This window comes from Takifugu flavidus, chromosome 18 (genome assembly GCF_003711565.1).
Source record: "Takifugu flavidus isolate HTHZ2018 chromosome 18, ASM371156v2, whole genome shotgun sequence".
Lineage (NCBI taxonomy): Eukaryota > Metazoa > Chordata > Actinopteri > Tetraodontiformes > Tetraodontidae > Takifugu > Takifugu flavidus.
The window spans coordinates 11,281,807-11,305,564 of NC_079537.1; the positions used below are offsets into that span (position 1 = coordinate 11,281,807).

Here is a 23,758-nt window from a genome sequence, read left to right on the forward strand (position 1 = left end):
CAAAGGGAATAAGTTGCAGGTTCTCTCAGCACTTGTCGGCTCCTCACCCGTTGGCTCCTCCAACCTCCGTCTGCACGTCTCTGGAACAGGAGGAGCAGATGGAGTCCAACTGCTGGAGAGCCTCCATAGCCGTCTCTGGTCAGATGATGGTCCTCCCAGGCCGGAAGCTTCCGCAGCATTTTCTCACCTGTGTGAAGTTTCGTGGAGGATCTGAAGGGAGACATCAGATGGTGGAAGAGTCGAGGGGAGCCTGAGCTCTGCGGCCTGGGTAACCCCATGAGGTCGAGAGGTCATTGGGACGCGCACGGCGTTGGCGGGAGCGTGATGGTGCTGCTGAGCTAACAGAGGGAAACAAGGGAGGAAAAGGACAGAAAATCAGGCTCCTTAAGCACAACTGTGATGGAACTGTGTGTGGACGTCCAGATCCGAGGATCCTGGAAGGAGAGGACATTTAAAGGAAGACGGAAGCTGCGGATCAGGTTGTCTGTGATTGCTATTCGATAGCGTTCACCCGGTTAATCATATTACTCGGCTCTTTGTTCCCCGCTGTCAATACTCTCAGTCAAGTGATCACTTTATACCTCCCTCCTCTTCTCCTCTTTGCTCTTAAGGCCACTTTTCATTTGTTTCGATCCCTCCCGTTGCCTCTGCCGCCCCCGGACTTCTTGAAAACCTCAAAACATTTTGTCCTTTTTCAGCTTTTTACCCACAATGGTAATGGCGCTCCGGTAAAATAGGCGGCAACACCTGGATAAATGCCAGGGTTTAAAAAAAGCCTCACACCTCCATCAATAGTCCATCAACTCCGGTGACGCACTTCTTCCATTTGGCTGATTATAGTTGTTAGTGGAAGAGTCACAATGGAGAATTGCACAAAAGAGCTGCGTCTCCCAGTCGGTCAGTCATAATCAGGAGGAGGAGGAGGAGGAGGAGGAGGAGGAGGAGGAGGAGGAGAGGAGGAGGAGACGAAGAAATGAGGCCGTACCTGCGGGTGAAAGGATGCACTCAAACTCTATTTTCCACATGCACAATCGCTCCCAGTCAAATTCACCATTTGTGATGCAAACAGGGAGATCAAAGCAGAACAGGGAAGAGAAAAACCTGCAGTCTGGCCTCATTTATGCTGATCTGAGGTCAGAAGAACAGCGTCAGTCACCCCAGCTGATGATACCGTTCATCCACCAGGGAGCATCTCGAAACCATTTTACCCAGCATGCATCAGCTGTGCATCAGATGGGAGCAGCAACGGCAGGAAATAGATCACAAGTTTAGCTTGAGAATCGTGCTTGGTTTCTGTCTTCAGATGAAGGAACAGCGTAAACGCTCTTTTTAAGCTTTGCTTTCGGTGACCAACACCGCCCCCACTGGACTCCCGGGGGAACTGCAGCCTTCAAACTGTGAGGAAAACGTGCAAAAACCGATGAAGGGCAGAAACTTTAACACCAAAGTGAAGTTTATCAGATTAAAGGTTGGCTTTTATCAATTAATAGACAGCTGTGCAACTTACGCTCTATAAACTGCCTGAACTGTCCGCAGGTGTCCTGAAGAACGCGTGCATATAGAACGTATCTGTCTCACAACAGGGCTTTGAACGTCCCAGCAGAGCAGATGAGAGCGAGCCCGGCTCTGATGGATGGCCATGAGTTCAGACTCCCTGCTTTGATTTCCCACTGTGCAGTGTTTCCAATAAATCCATCTAAGAAGAAAAATCTGGATTTGAGTGGTGGGAAAGCAGCACAGCTATGAAACCTTGAAGCAGGAGGTCAAAACGGGAAATTTCCCCTCAGACTCCAGCGGGTCGATGGGTCTGAAATCGCGCCTGTAATTAGAGCTAATTTTAGGTCACCTGAGCGTCTTGCGAGGGCTTCTGGAGATAAGCCCCCCGTCCTCTCTGGACATAAGGCTGTAAACCTGACAGGAGCGTTGGCCTCAAAACCTACTTTTTATTCTTCCTTTTGAACTGCTGATACTGGATCTGCGCCCTCCTCCACATTAAAAGTAACCACGGGGAAAATAGGCCCCGACCGTCGCTGCGGCTGCCTGCAGGGGGCCTTTCTATGAGGAAATGGTTCTTAAACTGGAGCAATAACTCTGGTGTTGTTGGGGCGGAACCAGCCGCATGTACCGGCCCGCCCCGCCGCCCCACCGTCTTCTGCAACATCTGCACAGAGTTGTGCATTGAAGACTGGAAAGAACTACATTCCAGCAGAGTTCCAAGCACGTTTTTAAGCCCCAAAGGCCAAAGAAGCGACGGGACCCCGAGCGGCTCTTGGGAGCACGTGTCGGTGGATTATTACTTGCAGCTTCGTGTCAAGTTGCCGCTGAAAGCAGAAGAACGAGACCTGTGATTGAACCTGGACAAGAAGCCTTCAAAGGTCCAGAAGTTCTGACTGGTGACAGAGTGCTGATCCGGTTAGACACCCGCCTGGAGCCTGATGCTGACTGTGGGTCAGTCATCTGTCCCAGTCAGACTGGGAGGACGTGTCTGTGACCACAGGGCGTGACCATGTAGAGGCCCAAGGTGGCCGTGCTAGGTGGCACCTTTTATCATGCTGGCTTAAAGCCACCAGGATTGGTTCTTCCACCTGGTTCCTTGTCTTCCGAGTCTGCTTTTGGTCAACAGCAGATAGAGATCGGACAAACTGTCCCTCCATGGAGTTGCCAAAGCGCCTTACTGGGAGCGGCGCTAACGCTAACGGGGGTCAAACACGTGGTTTTGGTTGAAGCGTGTAGTCTGAGCGAAGCCGCGGCGGTTCTCTCAGGCTAAAGCCAAACCTTAACCATCCTGTAAAACAAATATTTTCCAGCAATGAGGCACTTTTACCGACAGCCTAATAAAAGACTTTTCACTCCAGCTGTTGCCCAGAGGGACCAGCGCCAGTCGCCTCGTTCGGGATTGTGTGTTTTTACCTGTGACCTTTCAGACCGACATGACATTTCCTTCTGCTGACCAGTCACAGGGCCGGAAATACGATACGCACAGAGGAAAAGAGACGTTTCCCTGCGTCAGCGTTTGTCCGCAGCATCGTGTTTGGGAAGCAGCTCACATTCCTGGAGTTTGGATGGATCCCTTTCAGCCTGGACTCCGGTTCTCCGCCATTCCAGTCAAACGTCACAGGTTAGTTTGATCAGGGGCGTGAGGTCACGGAGCCCACCCCATGGAGCCCGGATCCGGGGAGATGTCCCAGAGTCCTGCGCTGATGGAGGCGGCGGCCGGCAACCATCAGCTGGAGGTGCTGCAGGAAGGATTCAGGATGGAGGAAGTGGGAAAATTGATGAGCCTTGAGATCAATACCAGAGGGCACTGGAACGCCGGCGGTGTAACTAAATCAGGCCGCGGCTGCGGTCCCGTCTTCAGGACATCTGAAGATCCTGATTTGAGATCGGATGCTGATAAGGTTGTTTTTTTTTTTTGCTCATCGTCACGTTGACCCGGATCAATATCCATCAATGCCAGTCCCCCCTTAAGAGTAAAGGCTAGGCTAAGTAACCACAGGAGCACCGAACCCAATTACAACGCTGAGACGTGCATTAGTGGTTTCGGAGTGGGTTCACCAAATTTAGCGTCATCTTGGCAAAACAGCAGCCGGAGCTGAATGGAAGTGCCTCAAACCTCAAAATGCTCAGCGCATCGCCAGAAACAGGGTGCACTTTACGGCTTCACGTGCATTAAAGGGTGCGGGAGATGTTAGCGTGTGGTGGAAGGCACGGAGATAGATGATCCCAGTGGCTTAAAATGAGCAAATGTCTCCAGAAGTATCAGAGCCTGATGCTGCCCCGGTGACCTCTTGGGGTTCTCAGATCATTTGCGTCCCAGTTTGCAGAAAAAGTCAATTTAAATACCTAAATAAAAAATAAAAGTGTGTAGAAATAGCCGTTGAAACCTGAGATCAGTGAAAAAGATCTCAAGCATCTCTATACAAGCGATGCGAGCTGATCTGAGTCGCCTCCCAGTGGCGGATGGCGGTAGTACACCCACCAGGTTCACGAGTCCGCTGACGGGATTAAAAATAATTAAATATTATTAAACTATATGCATCATGTTTAACAAATACAGCAATATCAGTCCCCACGGAGGACAGAAACACACGAATCCTGTAAACCCAAGATCTGTTCTTCCCTCCCCAAGACTGAAACGGGAAAAGTGTTCACATAAATTTAAACGTCTGCGTGTGGAAATCTGACCTCCGACACGTGAGGATTTACTCATATGAACGACATGTGTGAGGATTTGGCCGCGACACGAAACAAAGAGAAGTTGATTGGCTGAAATGTTGCTGAATGTGTGAGATATTTTGTTACCGGAGAGAGAGAGAGAGAGAGAGAGGGAGAGAGAGAGAGAGAGAGGGAGAGAGAGAGAGAGGGAGAGAGAGACCAGGTTGTGTTGCGGCAGGACTCTGGAACCAGGAGCTGGACTCCCTCCTCTCCTGCTCCGCAGTGCACTTGCAGCTGCTCTCCGGACAGGACGGTCTCCAGCAGCACCTCCTCTTCCTCACCCTCCTCCTCTTCCTCCCGTGCTGCTGCAGGGCGCGCACAGACGCGCATCTCCACTCGTCCCGCGCGGGGCGCGTCACATCGCGGACTCATTGATAAAAATCGGCGCTGCCGGAGCGAAAATGAGGCTCTCCTCCTCCTCCTCCTCCTCCTCCTCCTCTTCATCCTCCCCCTCCTCCTCTTCATCCACATAGCGCTGCTTTCTCCCGCACATCTGTTTCATGTGACTCCAGCACGCGACACAGGATGAAGACCTCACCTCTGCCGATTCTGTGCGCTTTGGTAAGGTCCCGACATAAGTGTGCGTGTTTGTGCGTGTGCGTGACCTGCAGTTTTCCTCACATTTCTGCAGGAAAGTTAGCAGAGCGGCGTTTCGGTGCTGGTTGTAAAATGGTTCCCCACAGTTGTTGACCTCAGCCTCTGCCCCCGTCTTTAAAGTGACTTTTGTTGGGATGTTTCCTCTGAATTCCTCCTTAAATCAGCATCCCGCTGCGGAGCCCGTCCATCCCTCAAGTGTCTGATTTCCATCCGAACGTTAGACAGAAGCAGGAATCGGATCCAGGAAAACTGAAGCTGCTTGGGTTTGGTCCAGGAGTCTGCTGACAGGAACCAGGATGGATCTCCTCAAACACCTGGAACGAGGGTGCAGGAAGTGTCCGACCTTAAAGTGGGAGGATGCTCCGAGGTGGACTGGTCTAACTGGGCAGCTCACTCATCACGTGGACCTTCTGCTGTGGCAGCTGCTCCGCGGGGTGGTGGTGGCGGCGGCGGCCAGTTCCGTCTAGACCCAAAGTCCCAAATTGGCCATGAACTTGTGAATGACAGCAGAACAGCTGTCCTGCGTTTGATCAGGGTCCATAAACTGTCCCAGCGAGGTCGTCTAATGGATCCGTGATTGAGCCGTGGGACGTTCCACAGCCGGAGGATCTGAGGACAGATGCAGACGTTCCTGCAGCTCCGCGGGGCCCTTTGAGTTCTTCAAACAGTCGAGACGAGCTCAGAACATCCCATAATTCAGCTGCGACGCAGACATTTACGCCACATCTCCGCAGAGGAGTTGAGGCAGTGAGATTTATGCTCTGGTGTCACCAGAAAGGTGCATCTGAGGGATCATAGAAACGTTCTGCTAACAGGTTTTTATTAGGCTGGATGAGGATGATGGATGGACTCTTCTGCGTGTGTGTGTGTGTGTGTGTGTGTGTGTCTAGAGATGGAGACACAGAGTGCATCATGACTTAGTTATCAGAGTAGACGTGTTTTCAGAGGAGCTGTTGAAGCGGCAGAGATGAGCGGCACATTTGGAGCAGACCTCAGACGTGACAAGGTCCTGACAAGGCTGAGTTGGAGCACATGGCCCCAATTTTAATCAGTGCGCACGTGTGTGTGTGTGTGTGTGGTGTGTGTGTGTGTGTGTGTCTAGAGATGGAGACACGGAGTGCATCATGACTTAGTTATCAGAGTAGATGTGTTTTCAGAGGAGCTGTTGAAGCGGCAGAGATGAGCGGCACATTTGGAGCAGACCTCAGACGTGACAAGGTCCTGACAAGGCTGAGTTGGAGCACATGGCCCCAATTTTAATCAGTGCGCACGTGTGTGTGTGTGTGTGTGCGTGTGTGCTACTGTGACAGGTTGCGCTGGTGTTGACGTCCAAGACCGAGCGAGCGGTGGAGCTCCCCTGCGAGTCGGGCCAGTACACCAGCGGCGGCGAGTGCTGCCTGCAGTGTCCGCCAGGAGAGGGCGTCGTGAAGAAGTGCGGCGCCACCCAGACCGAGTGCAGCCAGTGTTTGGACAGTGAGTAGCTCGGAAAACGCCGTCATTACCTCTGAGGGGCGATAACACGTGTTTATTACACGGCAATAAATGCCTGTTTAAAGAATAAATAACCGGTGGGAGGAGTTTTTGTATGTTTGATGAACTTATAACACCAGTGAGAAGAATGGAAAACAATCCGATAATTCGTCAAATTAGCTTAGCATAGGCAAGAACCACTGAACTTTACCTGTTTTAAGCATTCCCACTAGCGAGAATTCCTAAATCTGTTTTCATTTTCATGAGCTTGCTTTGATAGAAGGTTTTGATATGATTCCTTCTGACTCGATTGAATTTGCATCGAACAAAAAAGATTCACCTGACAATGATCAGGAGGCTAGCCGTTAAACTTTAAACTTAATTGGAGCTTTTCGGTAACATTCGTTTGCCGTCTGCTGACCAGGAACATTAGATGTTAGCTGGTTAGCTTCCACCCGCTGTGCCGAGTACCGAAATAGCAGACTCCTTGAATCTGTTCAAAGCTGTCATCTGGAGAAAATCAAACCGCCGTCAACGTGACGCGATTAATGTGAACGTTCCGCACTTGCGTCAGCTTTATTTACATCCATCTCATTTTCTGCGCTTTTAACTCCAAACCTAGAGAACGCTAAAGCCCGTTGTCCAATTTGCTCGTTTGTGTGAAGCGTCTGTTTTGCGTTTGCGAGGCGAAATAACACAGGAACTCATGTGTTTTGGTAAGTGGCTCCAAATGTGAACCGTTAGCGCTGAGCCAGTGGAGGCGCTAACGCAGCCACGGCGTGGGGGAGGCACGCCAGCGCCCTCTAGTGGCCCTTTCTGCGTTCCGTGGCACTGAGAAGACCCGGAAGTCCATAATTAACCTCCAGACCGGCAGGAACCGTTTCTGCGCAGAGGAAACGGTCGCTCTAATTATTATACACCGATGCTAATCTTAGCGTAGCGTCGCGGCGCTCTCAGAACCTCACGGTCTGCTGGAGGAAGTCGTTCAGTACTTTCCGGCGATTCCGGGTCGTCCGCAGGGAGGGAAATCCACCTCAGATGGTGTCGATTTACTGAAGCGCCACAGCGGTTTTGGGCGAAAGACGATGAAAGAGAGGCTGAAGCAGGAGAGACCGGACTAGAGTTGTGAGGAGCTCTCCATCATCCCCACCGGCCCCCCCACCAGCTGGTGTCGTGCCTCCTCCCCCCCGCCCTCCTCGCTTTTGCTATGACTCATCCTCTGTATTAGCGGATAAAACGGTATCAGAGCGCCAGGCAGTAAAGGGCGCGATCCCTTCATTTATCATGCATACTGTTGCATCAGTGCCTCTTTACTGGTTTGATCCGGCTAATTAAAACCAAACCAGGGAGCCGTTTGTGCAGCGATAAGACTCGTAAAGACGCGAAATTCCCGGGAGATAATTGATGATTTCCGCTCTTTGTTGCATCCGATAATGTCTCGGCCGATAAAGTGATAGCTTAGCTGCGTCCAAAGGTGCTCGGGCGCCAGGATTGTGTAGCTGACACGAGGCGAAGACAATGAGCGGACCTGAAACATTAAAGATATAGACTTTCTGAAGTGCCGAGATGAATAATTAAAGAGGAAAATTCATTTCCTGTTTCGTGGTAAATATAGGTGACTCCTTACTTACCATGAAACTCCTAAAATTCCCACTTCCTGTCAGCCCCCATCTCCCCCCCCGGTCCTGAGTGCTAGCATCAACGGTGTTGAAATATTCATCAGTCTCCATTTTTCTGTCGCGGCAGACAAGATAACACTTAGCCGGAAAAAGATGGAATTCCCCCAGGGTGTCAGGGGGTGGGGGGGTGGGGGGGGACTGTCCAGGATTGTTCCAGATGAAGAAGTGTCAAATGTAGGTTTTTGTCATGAGTTCGGAGTACGGATACGGAGTAAAACGTTCGAAACGTTAGAAAGTGCAGATTGTTAAACGGTCCGTTCCCTCCTCCCGGAACACCTGTTTCAAATCAGAGCCCAAGTGGAGCCTGGGAGTGAGGCTGCAATTACAAACAGAAACAAACCCGTCACGCAGCTTCTCGGACGCCGCTCGTTTATCCACCAGTCAGCAAAAGTTCAGTGGCGAAGATGGCGGCCAACCAGACGCCCCCCCCCCCTGGAGAAAGGGTTACGGCTGAAGCTCAGGTTTAAGGCTGCATCAGCTGCATTATTGATGAGGAAACACCACGGTGAGGTGGGGGTAGGGTGGTGTCTTGTGTGTGGAGGGGGGGGGGTTCCTCACAGACCCCGACCACATCAGCCCCCATGAACCTGCTCACCTGAAACATGAACGATGAGCAGATCGATGGTCAAATGGGTCAAGGTCATATTTTATTAAAGAGAGTAACACACAAACTGTCCTGTGAACACACATGCCTTTCTGACACTGGCTGAGGGGTGGGGAGTTGTGGGGGGGTGGGGAGTTGGCGTGGGGGGGGGGGTCCATTTACACGCGAGATTCAGCGAGGAAGCCCGCATGATTGATGGGACGGCTGAAACGACGGAGCCCAGATTTCCCCCGTCGGGCCTGACTGCAAACCAAACAGCATTGTCCAGCTCACGTGAGGCCCCCTCCCCACAAGACGGAGGTCCGAGCCAGAGCTGGGTCAGTGATGGGGGGGAGGGGGGCAACAGAGTGGAGAAGGATGGTGCATGATGGTTTTGGGTCCCCAAATGTCCCATTTCCCCCAATATTTCACCCTCTGTCCATACACCAGCACTTCCTGCAAGTTTCCAACTCAGGTTGCCCCCCACCCCCCTGTCCCAGGGCAGGGAGGGGGGGGGGCAGCTTCCACATGATGAACTCTCTGTCCCAATGGAGGAAACACCGGATGTTTGTTCAGACGAATGGCCTTCGAAGGTGAAGGAGTTCTCAGCCATGGTTGTATGAAGTTCTCTGATAACGGTATGAAGGAGGCTTTAAACTGCCCCCCCCCCCCCCCCCACCCTCACCGTGGGGGGTTTCCACCATCTCCGTATCTGTGTGTCGTATCTGAAGCTGCGGCACTGCGCTCAGATCGGCCTTCGGATCGATACCCCATCCAGCATCTCCCAACGAGAGCACCTTTGTTGTCCCGGAGCAGATATCACCGAGCGGATCAATCCCCCCCCCCCCCCTAATGAATGTGCGGTAAACACGATTAATTTCATTAGACTGGCTGTTTATTCTGCTGTTTCCCTCCCGGGTTCCTGCTCTCTCCATCCTCTGACCTGCTCTTCTCTCCTCTGCCCTGCAGGTGAGACCTTCTCGGAGAACTACAGCCACACGGAGGGGTGCTCGCCCTGCACGCTCTGCACCGGCCTGATGAGGATGGAGACGCCCTGCACCGACTCCAACGACGCCGTCTGCATCTGCGACTACAACTACTTCCTGGACTCCATATCGGGTCTTTGCGAGCCGTGCACGGTGTGCCCGGCGGGCCAAGGCGTGGATTTGCACTGCGAGTACGACCACGACACGGTGTGCGAGGAGTGTTTGGACAACACCTACTCGGACCGGGAGAGCTCCCTGGACCCCTGCCTGCCCTGCACCATCTGCGACGAGGAGACCGAGACCGAGCTGGCCAAGTGCACGCCCTCCTCGGACTCCGTCTGTCACAGTAAGTCCTCCAGAGGGGAGAATCCACTCTTCTGTGGGCATCGCCGCTGCAAAGTTGTTACCACGGCAACACTGACCAGGGGCCTTAAAAAGGGGCAATTTGTGATCACGTTTAGGGTGACCCCCGAGCTCAAACTTGTCTCCTAGAAATCGTCTTCGGGCAACGTGAAACTTGCCTGTATGGCGTTGAGAGATCATTAATTTCCGGGATTAATGATGAATCAGGTTGGAGATGCAGGTGGGAACACCTTTCAGAAGGCCTGGCAGTCACCCCCTGGTGGTCTGCTTCAGCTTTGGACATCCGGGTCTTTCAGGCAGCGCCGGCGAACGCCAGCCAAAGTCGAGCCGCGTCGATACCAATTACAGAGCTCACGCTGCTCGGTGCTCTTTGAGGACTATTATATACGTCTCCACCGCAGCCAGAGGTCACTCTTCAAAAGGAGGGAAGTTGAAAGCTTTGGCATCTAAAGGTCAAAGACACAACAGCAATGAATAATCTGCCCTCCCACAAAACCGCGGCTCGCTGAGCGGAGGCGTTTCGGAACCTAGAAGGAAGCGAGAAATTCTATCGTCGGAGCTCCATAGCTAGTAGCTAATGAACCTTAGAACGGGCATGATGTTGTAGCTGGTGCTCTTGGATCTCTCTGACGGACAAGCGACAGAAAAATCGTGCACACACTAAGCTAAGTGGCCCTGTTAGCATTCCAGAGGGCTTTTCCCACAAGATTCCCGCTTTCCTTCAGAAAAACACATTCTTGTCATCTTACTTCTCGCTCGTCCGAACAAATGTTTGTCGTAGCAGACAGCGTGCTAGCTTGAGCTAAGATCAAAGGTAAGCTCCGTCGATCTTTGTTTAGCATGGGAATAAGTCATCCCCACGATATCCAAAAGTCCAGTTCTGGAAACAAGCGTGCGTTCCAAACCCCACACGCTGGAGGCCTGCTCTCCAGATTCCAAAGGCAACTTATAGTCTGCCAAGAATGTGGTCTGGTTAACTCTTCCCATGCGAAGGCGAGGATGCAGTGATAGCGAGGGTGGCGTGATGAGCCATCAGAAGACAGGACATCCTGCCCCCCCAGGCTCAGATCAGCTGTAAGTACAGGGGCCACAAAGCAGCCTTGTGCCACCCATTCAGCAGCCACCCATGCCGGCGGCCTGACCTTTGACCCTCCGTGTCCTGAGCACCGGCCATGTGGCAGCGACGATGGAGATGGCGCGATAAGCGACCTTGTGTTCCAGCCCCGTCACTCATCACCTCGGTGACTCAGGGCGAGAGCTCCAGTCCCACGTGTAGGGGACGATCGCTCCGCGGTGGCGGCCACGGCGAGCTGGCGTACGGCCGCATACAGATACATGTTCAGCAGCGAACGGGAAGCCGCTTATTGCCCCATTTCCATCAACTTGGCTTTTTCGTTTTCCTTGTGCGGCCACGCATCGAGCTGACGGTGCGTCCGTGCTCTGCCGGGACTCCGGGGTCGATCGGACTCCGGGGATTTCTCGGGTTTCGCCCTGGCGACCTCTGCGGAACCAGCACGTATACGCATGCTGTTGGAGGTTGGAGGACAACCACGTGTTGTTCCACCGGCCGAGCGCACGTGTTTCCCGAAACTCCGCTCGGCACCTGCGTGCACAGCGGTGGCGGCGGCCCGCTTTGATGTGGAACTCCTGCATTTTTTGTTATTGGAGATAAAAGGTGTGTTTTCTCATCTCCCAACGGGCGCAGATAAAGATGTCTGACGTGAGAGAACGAACCGGGAGCCGGACTCTGCGGTGCTGGGAGCGCCGGTGTGGGTTCGGCTAAAGCTTCAGAGGCGGAATTCTCCGTCTGGACTCGGCCTCAGCAGAATGGCCGGTTCAATTTGGCTGAGCGTCCGTTCTCCTTGAGAGGGAGCGAATAAAAAAACAGACGGAGGCGCGCTCCTCTTCTCTTTATTACCCCCCTCTCCTCTCTCTTCCCCCTCCATTAACTCTCCCTCTCTTCCCACCACAGCCCATGAGTGTGTGTGTGTGTGGGGGGGGGGGGGGGGGGGGGGGGGGTGAGCGTGGCGGTGGAAGGTGGCCAGCGTGCATTCAGCGCCTCCGCCGCTGCGGCATAATTACTCTTGCTAATCAGAGCACTTTACAGCGGCTCCTCTGTTCATCTGCACCCCCACCTCACTCTCTCCTAACACTCTGCCTCTCTGTCTGCCCCCCCCCCCAGTCGACAGAAGACAGACTTGAGTAATTCCTGCTACGTGTGAGCGTTTGATGGATGTGCGCGCACAGGGGGAAGATTGAGATAGGGGTTGAGCCGAGACAGTGGGGGAGTGTTTGGCGGCTGATAAAGGGGGTCATTGTGCATGTGCTGCGCCTGATAGCTGCTCATCTCCACCCTGAACCGGCACAAGTCAGGACGCCAACCTCCACAGCAGACCCCGGGGCTTAACTTCACCACAAAGACCCCGGCCCCTCATAAAAATTAAAGCTTTTCTTCTCCTCCTCGCATCCCTCCTCCGCTAATAAACACATCTCTGCGCGCGTATAAAAATCCCGAGCCAGGGTTTTATGTCGTTTCCTGATTGTTTTAAGCTCCCCATCTGCTCCGGCTGAGCTATGCAGGCTGGAGCGGCAGGTTCGCCTCCGTGCGGCCAGATGTGTTTTTCGGGGATCGGCTCAGGGAGTTGGGATGTGCAGCGTCATAGCTTCTCCAAAACTCTCACCTCGCCTTCCGGGTTTGTTCCGTTAGTGGCGCATCGCTAACACCATTAGCCAGTCACGCATTAGCCGGATGATGTATGGCGGAGCCGAGGAAACCTGACTACCCCCTCCTGAAAGGTCGAGAAACCCTTGTAACACAGACGCCGGCTCCTCTGAACGCTCCCTTTTTAGATGGATCTGAATCAATAACGCTGCTGAAAATAGACCGCGAAGACGGACCATTCGACCATTCGACGACCGACGGAAGTTTTGCCGTCAGGTCCTCGATGGAACGCCCTTTAGGGTTGTTAGCACGAACAGCTGAGTGAATTAGGCAACAGATCAATGCGGCGGAGCGTGTGGAGAACGTTTGCCATTACGGTCGTCAGATCGATGACCCGTCATTCCAAACCCACGTTTGCGCCGTTGCCTTTGATGTCTTGATCCAAAATAGAACAAAGACCCAGAACCATGCGCGTCCTGCTGTTTCACTGTGGTAAACAAGGAAAATTCCTGAGGTCAGCTCAAGGAGCGGTTGTGCCAGATTTCTCCAGGAGGAGGCTGCAGATGTGGAGGTGTCTGGGCTCACGTTGGCGGGCTTTGACCCCGTGACTCCCACCAACGCAGAGGGCGAAGGCAACGGATGAAAAGCCCAAACACCCAATTCCAGAACATGTGATGGAGAGTCACCACGGAGAAAATTCAGAGGCAGAGAGGGAAGAAAAGGAAACCCAATCAAGCACGGGGTGAACAATAAACCCTTTGATCTCGAATAAGTGTTTTCAGGCAGGCTCGTGTGGAAATCCGGCCGGTTGAAAAGCGCACGGCTTTGGAACGATTCATCTCCAATTTATCAATAATCAACGTGGCCCCGGCAGTTCGGCTGGCGGAGGGAGATAATAACTCAAACAAACGCAATTAACTGTATAAATGTAATTTAAAAAAAGACGAAAATCCATCGGATCCGTTCGGTCGGGTTAACATCCGCAATATGAGAAACGGTTTGTCTTCGGCTAACCGTAATTGCGTTTAGAGATCAAAGACAAATAGCTCTGGAAGTGGGCGGAGCCTCTCCGTCTTTGGCCTTGAGGGGTCTCTGCGGGGTTAATCTTCCGAGCGCCGGTCCGGAGATAACGAGGAGCAGCTCGGGCTTCTGCTGGGAATTAGGGGCTCAGATCTGAACCAGGCTGAGCAATCCGCAGCCCCTCTCGGTGTTTTATGGACGGACCCGCTCCTCGGCCAGCTGGACCACATCGCGGCGCAGAAAACGTCGTGCGTGACAACTCAATGCTGATCTACAGACAGGGCCTGGAGGATAATTTGACAGGTCTGATGTCTGGACTGTGTTGGGTCCATCCCAGCCAGGGGACCATTAATAGAGCCCACAAAGGAAGAGGAAATAGAACAATTAATGGAAATGAGTCTTCTCTGCAGGCTTCGCCCTGATGAAGACCAGACCCCTCCAGTAGCGCAGAACGATCCGCCTTCCTGGATCCAGCACAACTAAACTGAAAGTGATGACCTGGTCACAGGCGTCAGACCAGACCCGTTGCCGGGTGGCTGCTTGGTGACAGATATCTGCCCCCCCCCCCCCCCCTCCGTGCTGATGAGCATTCCTTCTCTGCTAACAGGGACTCAGCTGAGACCCATCTGTCTCTCAAAAGCAGCTGACGCATGTCTGGACTCGGTGGAACCGCGGACGGACTTGATCCCGAAATATCTCCACAGCTGCAGGTGGAACACAAGTCTGGAGCCCAGAGGGCAGGGGGGGGCTAAAGACGGCACATTAGCACAACAAGGGAAGCATGTTGTGGCTGTCAGAAAGAGGGTGCTGACTGTTGATGAGTAAAACAACCGATCAGTGGGGGGGGGGGCTCATTAAGGGGACGTACCAACATTCTTTTACATGTGCGCTTCTTTCCAGAATCACCACTTTTTAACCAGCACTAGTGAAAGATTGCCCACTGCTAGTTAGCTTAGCTCACATCTTCTGGTAGCAAATATGCAGTGAATTGTGATTTTATTGAAAAATGTATTATGCAAGTATATTATTGACGTTACATTCATATCACATCGATGCTAACACGCTAAACTTAGCTCATTTTCCTCTGCCTCTCTCTTTAGATCCTCTCCTCCCGACATACGTCATCCCCACCACCGACATGGACCTGTCTCCGCCCTCCTTCACCAACTTCTTCATCCCTGACACCACCGAATGCCCGTTGCCAAACGGAGGGGAAACGACCCTGTCCAGCTCTCCGCACTACCTCATCCTCATCGCCGTCTGCTGCTCCATCCTGGCCGCTGTGGTCGTGGGCGTGGTGGCGTATCTTGTTTTTAAGAGGTCAGTAGGAAGAGCAGAGGGAGATGTTTGTGCTCTGCGGTGAAAAACATTAGCACAATTGGGTTTTGCACTCCAACAACAACATAATTGTGGACAGAGAGGGAACCGCGATGTTCTGGCGACGGAGTTGCCTCGGGCTGAAATCCAGAAGCAAATTTCAGTGTGGTCCCTCCTAAAAGAGAAGAACTAAACTTGCAGGCTCACACAGTCATGGCAGCCTTCAAACACACTGAAAGGCGGTAAACAAGATCATTAGCGCCGAGTTTAGCAGTCGTACACATCTGCTCCTCGAATTTGGGTATTACAATCATAAACAAGCTGCAAATTGCATAAAATCCTCCGTTTATGTTGCTGTTTGTGTTAACACTTATGTGCTAACTGCGCTATCAGGCTAATACATGACTATTTATATGCATTATACTGTCTTTTTTAATATATACAGTGGGCGTGGCCTCGTCAGTCATCTATAAATGGAATATTTATCCTGGTATTCCACAGGTGGAATAGTTGCAAACAGAACAAGCAGGCCGCCAACATCCGCGCGGCTACAAGCAACCAGATGGTGACGCCGGAGGGGGAGAAGCTGCACAGCGACAGCGGCATCTCCGTGGACACCCAGAGCATGGAGGAACAGCAGCAGCAACACCAGCAGGCCCGGGCCGAGGTCCAGGCTCTGCACCCGCAGCCACACGGCCAGGACCAGATCGGTCAGTGCGCACGTTTGTTGTCAGCCAATGTTTGTTTGCGGAAGTACGTGACCTTTACCTGTTGAGGGTTGTTTCGGATGACCCGGAAACGTCACCACAACCTCCAATTTGTCACCGCTCCGATCGTCCGCCCCCTAGTGGCCGGAACATCATATGACTAGAAACAAAAGTAATCCTTCCCTTCAATGAGCCTCCTGAAAAAAAAAAAGACATAGCTTTATTAGTAATGTACCAACAAGCCAGACCGCCGATAAGCTGACGACCCGCCCCCCCCCTGCAGCGGCTTGGGAAAAGCTCATTTGGGTTTTTGTTTTTGGTTTGAGCCCCCGCGGTCCATTCTTCTCCCACTCTCCCGACTGGAGGAAGGCGGAACGGCCGCGCATCGAAGAATAGAAGGAATTTCTTTTGGAGGAACGGCTCCTAAATTGGCTCTTTGAGAGGGTCCCTGCCCCATTAAGTCAGCAACCGACTGGCTCGTTAACAGGTGTTGTGAGACGGGATCCAGGCCCGGTTCAGCTGCCTCCCAAACTCTGATCCAGCATCAGCGTTCAGCGGCTGCTAATTGGCGTCGCAGCACAGTCTGCTGGCACCGAAGCCACAGTGAACTTAATGGGGGGGGCAGCTTCTTCCAGCAGAAGTGGGGCCTGCTAACATCCGCGAAAGGGTGAGAATATGTCCAATAAACCATAATCACTGGGGATGGGGGTGGGGGTGGGGGGGCTCTTCCTGTCAAAACAAGTGAAAGAAGCCATTAAAACAGAGCGTGTTTGGACAGATAACATTCAGAGAGGGGCTTCCTGTGCTGCTGAGGGTCTCAACAGGGAGATCCGACCCATCATCCTACATTTGACCCCCCCAAGAAACTTGGCCCCCCTGACTCGAAAATCTGCCCCCGACATTGGCCGAATCCCTCAGGAAAAGACATGTTAGCAGCTTTAAAGCTCCTAATATTATTTTGGTAAACAGTAAAACAATCTTGGGAGATCAGATTGCACCCCCCCCCCCACTTCGGTCCCAATCAGCAGAATGAAAAGCTTTATTCCGATTCAGGGTCCAATCAGCGCCGCCTGATTATATCCAAAAGCTGGGGTGGGGTCCCGTTTCAGCCCAGATTTAGGCGGATTCGTGGCCCGGTGGAGGTTTCAGTGTCGGGCTGAAATCTCTGGCTTAAACACGCCCCCCCCCCCCCCCCCCACCCCCCCCCCCCCCACCCGGTTACTGTGCTTTCCTGGCACCAGGACACGGTTTCTAAAGGGGGGAACACACCCTCGGCTCTCGGGGGTCCTCTCTCCGGTGCCCCCGCATTCCTGAGCCATCTCCACGGCGGCCCTCAATTGACAGCAGGTTAAGAGGTTTATGGGAAAAAAGAGCATTTGTCTCCCATCTTCATCCGCACAATGAAGCACTTTAACGGGTTCGGCTGGGGGGGGGGGGCACCGAGGCCCCCCTGTGGGAAATGGAGGGATACTCAGAGTTTTTTCCATGTTAAATGAAGGTTTTTCTTTAGCGTAAAGTGATTGGAGAGTCACCTGTGACCCCCCCTGCGGGGCCTGACGTGCTTCCGTTTCTCTCCGCAGTGGTGCGGGTGGACGGCGGCCCCCCCCCCAACACACCGCCGCATGATGTCTGAGGGAGAGGAGGGAGAGTCGGACCTGGAGACGGGGGGAGGGGGGGGGACAGGACGGGGGACTCGCACTGGAACTTAAAAAGTGGCGAGGTGGCCCGATTTGTGGGACACCTCTGGACACGACCCCCACCACCCCCCCCCCCAGTGGGACCGGAGCCACGTGTGCTCAGTGCTTCTTCTACGTATTAACCGATTATTCTAGCATTTATCCATCAGACGACTAACGTTTCCCCGCTAACCCCTTACGTGCCTCACAGGTGAACGGGCAGGGACGTTTCCCAGGACTTATTCACCCCCCCCCCCCCCAGAGACAGTGACCCTCACATCCATCTCAATTTGTTGTTCTTTAGTCATTTTAGCATTTGGTAGCATGTTATCTCGTAAAACGCCTGCGTCGCCGCAACGGTGATGCAGGCGACTCACGATCGCAGATGAAAACTGTTCCCGGAATGGACCCCTTTCCTCCTTGTGGGTGCCCCCCCGCCATCAGGGGCCATCACGGCGTCTCCGTGGGGCCGAGATGCTGCCTGACCAGTCGTGATGTCATCATTGACCCGGTACCAGAGGTGCTCAGCGATGGTAATCACCTGTGTGCCACAGGGAGGCGGCGTGGACCGGGCTCCATCGTGGGCTGGCAGACAGGTAGTAATTACCTCAGGGGTCTAGTCTCATCTTACAAGTGTGGCTCTCCACATCAACGACCCCTCAGTCAGAGATGACACCTGTCGCCATGGTGATACCAAAGCACTGATGGAACCAGGACGTTGAGGGAACCAGAGCGGGTTCTGGGAGGGGGAAAAGTGTGTGAAATAAACACGGAGGGGAACTAAATGATGCTGAATCCGCAGGTGGGAAATGTCAGGCGCTCAGATGAGTCACTGCATCTTGTGCCACGCTGCACGAGTGGCTCACGTGGTCGCCGACGGCAACAGGACGGTGAAACTCTCCCCCCTCTGCCCACTCGTGATTCATCCTGCAGCATTGAAACAAATACAAAGGCTGCAGCTCACAGGTGTTGGACACACACACACACACACACAACACACACACACACACACACACACACACACACACACACACACACACACACACACATAAGGGTACAGCTGAAAGAGCCGGTGTGATTCCTCTTTGTCCTCGCGCATTTAAACACACATCGTAAGCAACAATATGCAAGGATACGTTCAAACGTCCTTCTTGTTGTTGTTTCTATCCCAGCGGGTCAGAATTAGCATTTTGCTCCCATTTGGATGTGATTTGAATGCAGTTCAAGTGCCTGTGTACAGCATCAGCTGCTTCAATGTTCACGTAGCCATTTACGATTGTTTTACGAGTTTTTGTCAGTGTGCGTGTGGGTGTTTTTGAAACATTTGTAGAGCTAACGAACGTTTTAGCGAATGCTCTTCGGAAGCTACAGAGATGCTGAGATACGAACATGTTGCTCATGAAAACATATATTTTGCTAACAGCTCATGTAGCATTTTGAGGAACCTGCACTCGGACGTTGAGATCGACCCGTCTGTGCAGATTTGACGCTACAATAATCGACCAGCTGCTCCCCAACAACGGCTGAAGGTCACCTGTACTTACCGACTAATGTAAACCGCGTTGTGTAAATGTGAATTTCTTAGATACACGAGGCGACAGTAGACTGTAAAGCGTTCGGAGAAATCAAAGTATGCTGATGAGTATCTGTAATAAAATAAACACGGACGTCGCATCAAGTGCCTCTGTCTGTCTTTTCTGAACGTGGGTGTAGCGTTACGCTAGCAGCGCTAACCTGACGACGGATCCGACTCTTCCAGCTCTCGAGTTTCAGATTGAGAAACGAAACCAAGTGGACTTTGACTGCGGGGAGGGAGAGCAGAATCTTGATTCCGTCAGCGGGGAGCGCTTATATGGAGACACCAATCAAACTGCGCTTTCCATCTGTCAGGAGTAATCAAGAGAGCTAGTGGGGCTAAATGAAAAGGAAATACGGACCAGAGAGGGAAGCCGAGGCTCCGGCTGGAGCTGGCTCCCGTATGGAGACGTAGATAAAGTGATAAAATGCACGATGACCTCACAAAGGATCAAGAAATTAAAAGCTCTCGGCTGGTTTTTGCACCCTGGAACAACCAGGATCTCTGAGGACACACACACACACACACACACACACACACACACACACACACACACTGATGGAAAGGCTTCTCCATGTTTTCCATAGTTCTTTTTTGCCGGTCTGGTCCGGATGGTGTGTGGGACACATGAGGATCATCCGGTGCTGCAGCAGTTAACACTGATCAACCCATCCAGCCCCCCCCCGGCCTCTCCCATCTGTCGTCATCCCACATCTGGGGACCACCCCGCCCCAGATCGTTCCGTTTCACGTGGAGAGACGGGAGGAGAGGGCGCCAGGGTGGGAATGTTGGAAGGGACGAGAGCGAAGCGTGATGGCGACCAGCTGTGGGAAGCTCCTCCCCCAACGCTTCCCTTTAACCAGCCAGCAAGAGAAACATGCCCCCCCTTAACCCTCAGCCATCAGACTCATCTCAATCTATCACCGTGCACTTGTTGCCGTAGGAGCAGCGAGACGTTTCAGCTGGAAGAGGCTCGGAACCACAAATCAACCCCACGTGGAGACGGACCTCCGTCTCCGCTTACACCTTTCTTTGGCCAGACTGCTAATGCTAATGCTAACACTGGTGTGTTTGTTGCATCAGAATAAGAACAACAATAAAAAAAAGAGTGTTGCACCTTCCCGGAAACCGTTTGGTTTTGTGACCTTTTTACTTCCGTTGACCTTTAAAACACTAGCAGCCCGGAAGATTTATGATCCAGAATATGATTTGGACCTGTTCCTCAGCCTCACTTCTCTGTGATCCTCACGGCGTCTGACAGGTGAACCGCCGCCCACCGGCGTTCTGGACCGCAGGTGAGGGTGTGATCTCACCTCGGGAGACCGGACCGGCTGGTATCAGCTCCACGAGAGGAAGCCGTTCCCCAATATTCAGGAGGGAAACACCATTACCCCGGCACAGGTCAGCGGGTCTGGAAGGAGTCGCTTCCGTCTTGCCCCGCCCCTCCTTCCAGGGTGGTTTTAACATGGAGGATCTCCCGCAGAGACCAGGATGAGCCCGAAGGCTCCTACAGATCCTCCGTTTCAGGATTTCAGCTGAAGGCTGCCACCATCGGTTAGGTCATGACTGAGAGCACATTATCGGCAGGGAAATTTCCCAGCATGCATTTTTGCTGACTTCTAATGTGGCACCTCTAATGGGTAATTACCCATCCTGGAAAACCACACAGTGACCGCGGAGGCTTTTATTGGTAGGAGCGCTGCTGTTCTCCACAACGTCCTGACTTGTTGGGGGGAGGGTTGCGACCAGAATCCTCCGCTGACCCATTCCCGACTGCTGACTCTTCCGAACGGGATGAAAGTGGCGATTAAGTCGGAGAGGCTGCAGGCTTGTTTTTCCCACCCCAAAAAAACACCTCCGTGTCCTCACAGGAAACGTGTTTCGCCATTATTCTGATGGGCGGCCCGGCCCTGGGCGCCGCTCGGAAGCACGGGGATGGCGGGCGGGGCCCCGGCCCACACAAGGGGTCTCTGACAGTATTTATAACCACAGGCTCAAAGGTCCGGAGGACGGGGGCACAGGCGAGTGTGAGCAGCCTGAAGAGCTGACACAAAGTGTGTCTGGTTAACTCGCAGATGTGCTCATCAATCACAGCATGGACTGAGTGTGTGTGTGCGTGTGTGTGTGTGTGTGTGTGTGTGTGAGGGGGTGGCTGAAAACTCTCCCACACTGCTGCCTTTCCTTCAGAGAGCTTATCAACACACCAGCCTGGACGAGTCTGCCTTCTCATCCGCTTCACGCCGTGTTTTCCTAAAGCTTCTCTGGAGGCCTGATCAGGGTGTGGAACTGACCCCCCTACACACACACACACACACACACACACACACACACACACACACACACACACACACACACACACACACACACAGTAAACTGCAGAGCTGCCTTCAGATGGACTGGGAGCTGTGGAAGGATGGTCCTGGATGGTCCTGGATGGTCCTGGATGGTCCTGGATGCAGCAGCAGGCTGATGATGCTGATGAACATCTGGTATTAGGACACTCAGGTCTGCTCCTCTGTTTTATCATCTCCATTTTTCTTTGGGAAGACCTGAAATCATCTCTGAACACATCCTTTGTTTTCCACCAATAAAACATAAAGAGGAGGCGTTGCAGTTCCCGGAGGCACCTCCGACGGCTCCAACTGTGAGAACGAGCCGGTAGACGGGACTGAAGCTGAAGCTGAAGCTGGGGGGGGCAGCCGTGCGTCCCACCTGGACCAAACGCTCTTAGACCCCCCTCCTGAAGGCCAGAGACCTTTGAGGCCCTCAGGAGAAGGGCAGCAGCTTCTGTCTGCAAGCACATGGGCGAGGACAGGCACCCGCCTGGCTCTCATTAGTGCACGTGGGAGGCAGCATGGTAAAATGATGGAAGCTCTCCTTGCTGTACAGTAAAATACCCAGAGGTCCTGTTCAGAGCCCGACGCAGATACAGTTAAGCTGCACTCGCGCAGTCATTAAAACTGCATTATTGCTCTAAGTGCTGCGAGGAGAGAAGCTAAATGAGCACTTGTTAGCTTTATGGCACTGGCGTTATTGCCAGAGTCTGAAACCCACAACATCATCAGGGGCCACAGAAATTTATGTCAAATAAAGTCATCAAGGTTATAAAGAACTCATTCTGTAAAATAATTAGCAAGTAATTATGGCCGGGCCGGGGCGGAGGGAGGAGCGGCGTCAATAAACAAAGCTGTGGACGCAAGCTGACGCTCATGTGCTGGGGCTTCATTAAAACCTCATTCAGGACGGAGAAGGATCCACAAAGTGTCCCTGGTGGACGAGGACGTTCTCAAGGCTCCAGCCGTCTTCTTCACACGGGTCAAATGAAAAGTTGCTCGAGTCATTTAGTCGTGTTTTGAAGCAACTTTTCCAGACTTGTCCAGCAGAACGGACCAATGAAGAACCTCGGCCACTGCCCCAGCAGGGCGCAGTGGCAGGAAGAATCCACCGGGGGAGCTAACCCTCCCCTCAGGCTGTTGGAGTTGGGCTGCGCTGGATTGAGTGACAAACGTGGTATTTTTAGAAGGAACTACTTTAATTTTCTCGACGCTGCAGTTCCTTGTTGGCCGAGGCTGAAAGCTGCATCGGTCGTGGACCCAGAGCACGCTTTCATAGCTAGCTACAGCAGTGCTAATGCACAACATCGAGTCTGCTCGGAGACGTTTGGCCTTAATGCAGCGATGGTCTGACAACAGGCCCGAAAAATGAAGCGACTCATCCACGAGGGCATCTGCTGAAAGAAGAGTTAATGCACCAGACGGGAGGAGGGGGTGGGGCAAAAACAAAGGGTTCGCGCCTGCGGGCCGGTCGGGGAGAGTGGACAGTCCATCACAAAGGGCCTGCTCGCCGTGCCCGCCTGGATCAGAGCGCTCAAAGTGCCTTAATGTAATGAGAGCTGTAATGAGAGCGTCTGGATGCTGTGAAGTTAAGAAGGTGACGTGTATAAACTGTTCCCTGGCATCGGGCCGCCGTTCTGCTCGCCATCGGGACCATCGTTTGGACGATGGAGACGTTAGATTAGAAACGTAAAAGAAGTGTTGCGGGATTTACGGCCGGGGTTGGAGCGAGAGGGGGCGATGGAGCTAAGGTGCAGGTGGCCGCCACATTCTGTCGGCGCCGACCTTTGAACGGCGCGTTGGACCGTTGGCGGGGCAGCTGCTCGGGCCTCGGGGGGGACACACGCTCGTCCGTTTCCTGTTTGTTTTAAAGCTCTTGTGAGGCCAAAGGTTCTGGCAGAGCATCTCCGATCCGTGAGGAGGGCAGAGTTTTGCTGAGTCGGCTCCACTATTAATCACAGGAAATGAAGAAAAAAGGGTGGAATTATTCAAACCACAAAATCTGTGGTTTTCTGGTAAAAAGCGAAGGAGCTGCGAGAACATTTCTCATGTTCGAGGAAGAAAAAAGTGAACAAAACACTGAACAAAATGGAAAATTCCCCCCTCAAAAAAGAACACAGACAAAATATATATAAATAGAGAAATTAGATGAAATAAACTGTTGAGACACCTGCAGGTCATTAGTTCATGAAGTAATACTGAAAATTACACATGCTGTCATCAGACACACACACCCCCTGTACTTCTATCTTTGTGAGGACTTTCATCGACACTAACACCCCAACTAACCCCAAAAGTAACCCTGACTTAAATACAGGTCAAACCTCAACCTTGAGACTCTGTCTCAACTGTCCTCTGTTGTGAGGACCGGGTTGTGAGGACCAGGTTGTGAGGACCGGGTTGTGAGGACCGGGTTGTGGAGACCAGGTTTGAGGACCAGGTTGTGGGGACCAGATTGTGGGGACCAGGTTGTGAGGACCAGGTTGTGGGGGGACCTCAATACGTTGCTTTTTAGCCAGTTTAGCCAGTTGAGCAGCTCTTTCTGGTCTGGAAGCAATGGGAGATCAGAACCTG

General features: G+C 52.8%; 1 protein-coding gene across 1 annotated transcript; it reads left to right on the forward strand.

The window, feature by feature from the left end:
* Nucleotides 1–4,382: 4,382 nt before the first annotated feature.
* On the forward strand, nt 4,383–18,949 carry ngfra (nerve growth factor receptor a (TNFR superfamily, member 16)). Its single transcript, XM_057015070.1, has 6 exons — nt 4,383–4,776; nt 6,123–6,285; nt 9,514–9,876; nt 14,676–14,895; nt 15,394–15,602; nt 17,180–18,949. Exons 1-6 carry the CDS (start codon nt 4,741–4,743, stop codon nt 17,230–17,232), a joined length of 1,044 nt encoding a protein of 347 aa, XP_056871050.1. The 5' UTR covers nt 4,383–4,740; the 3' UTR covers nt 17,233–18,949.
* Nucleotides 18,950–23,758: the final 4,809 nt, after the last annotated feature.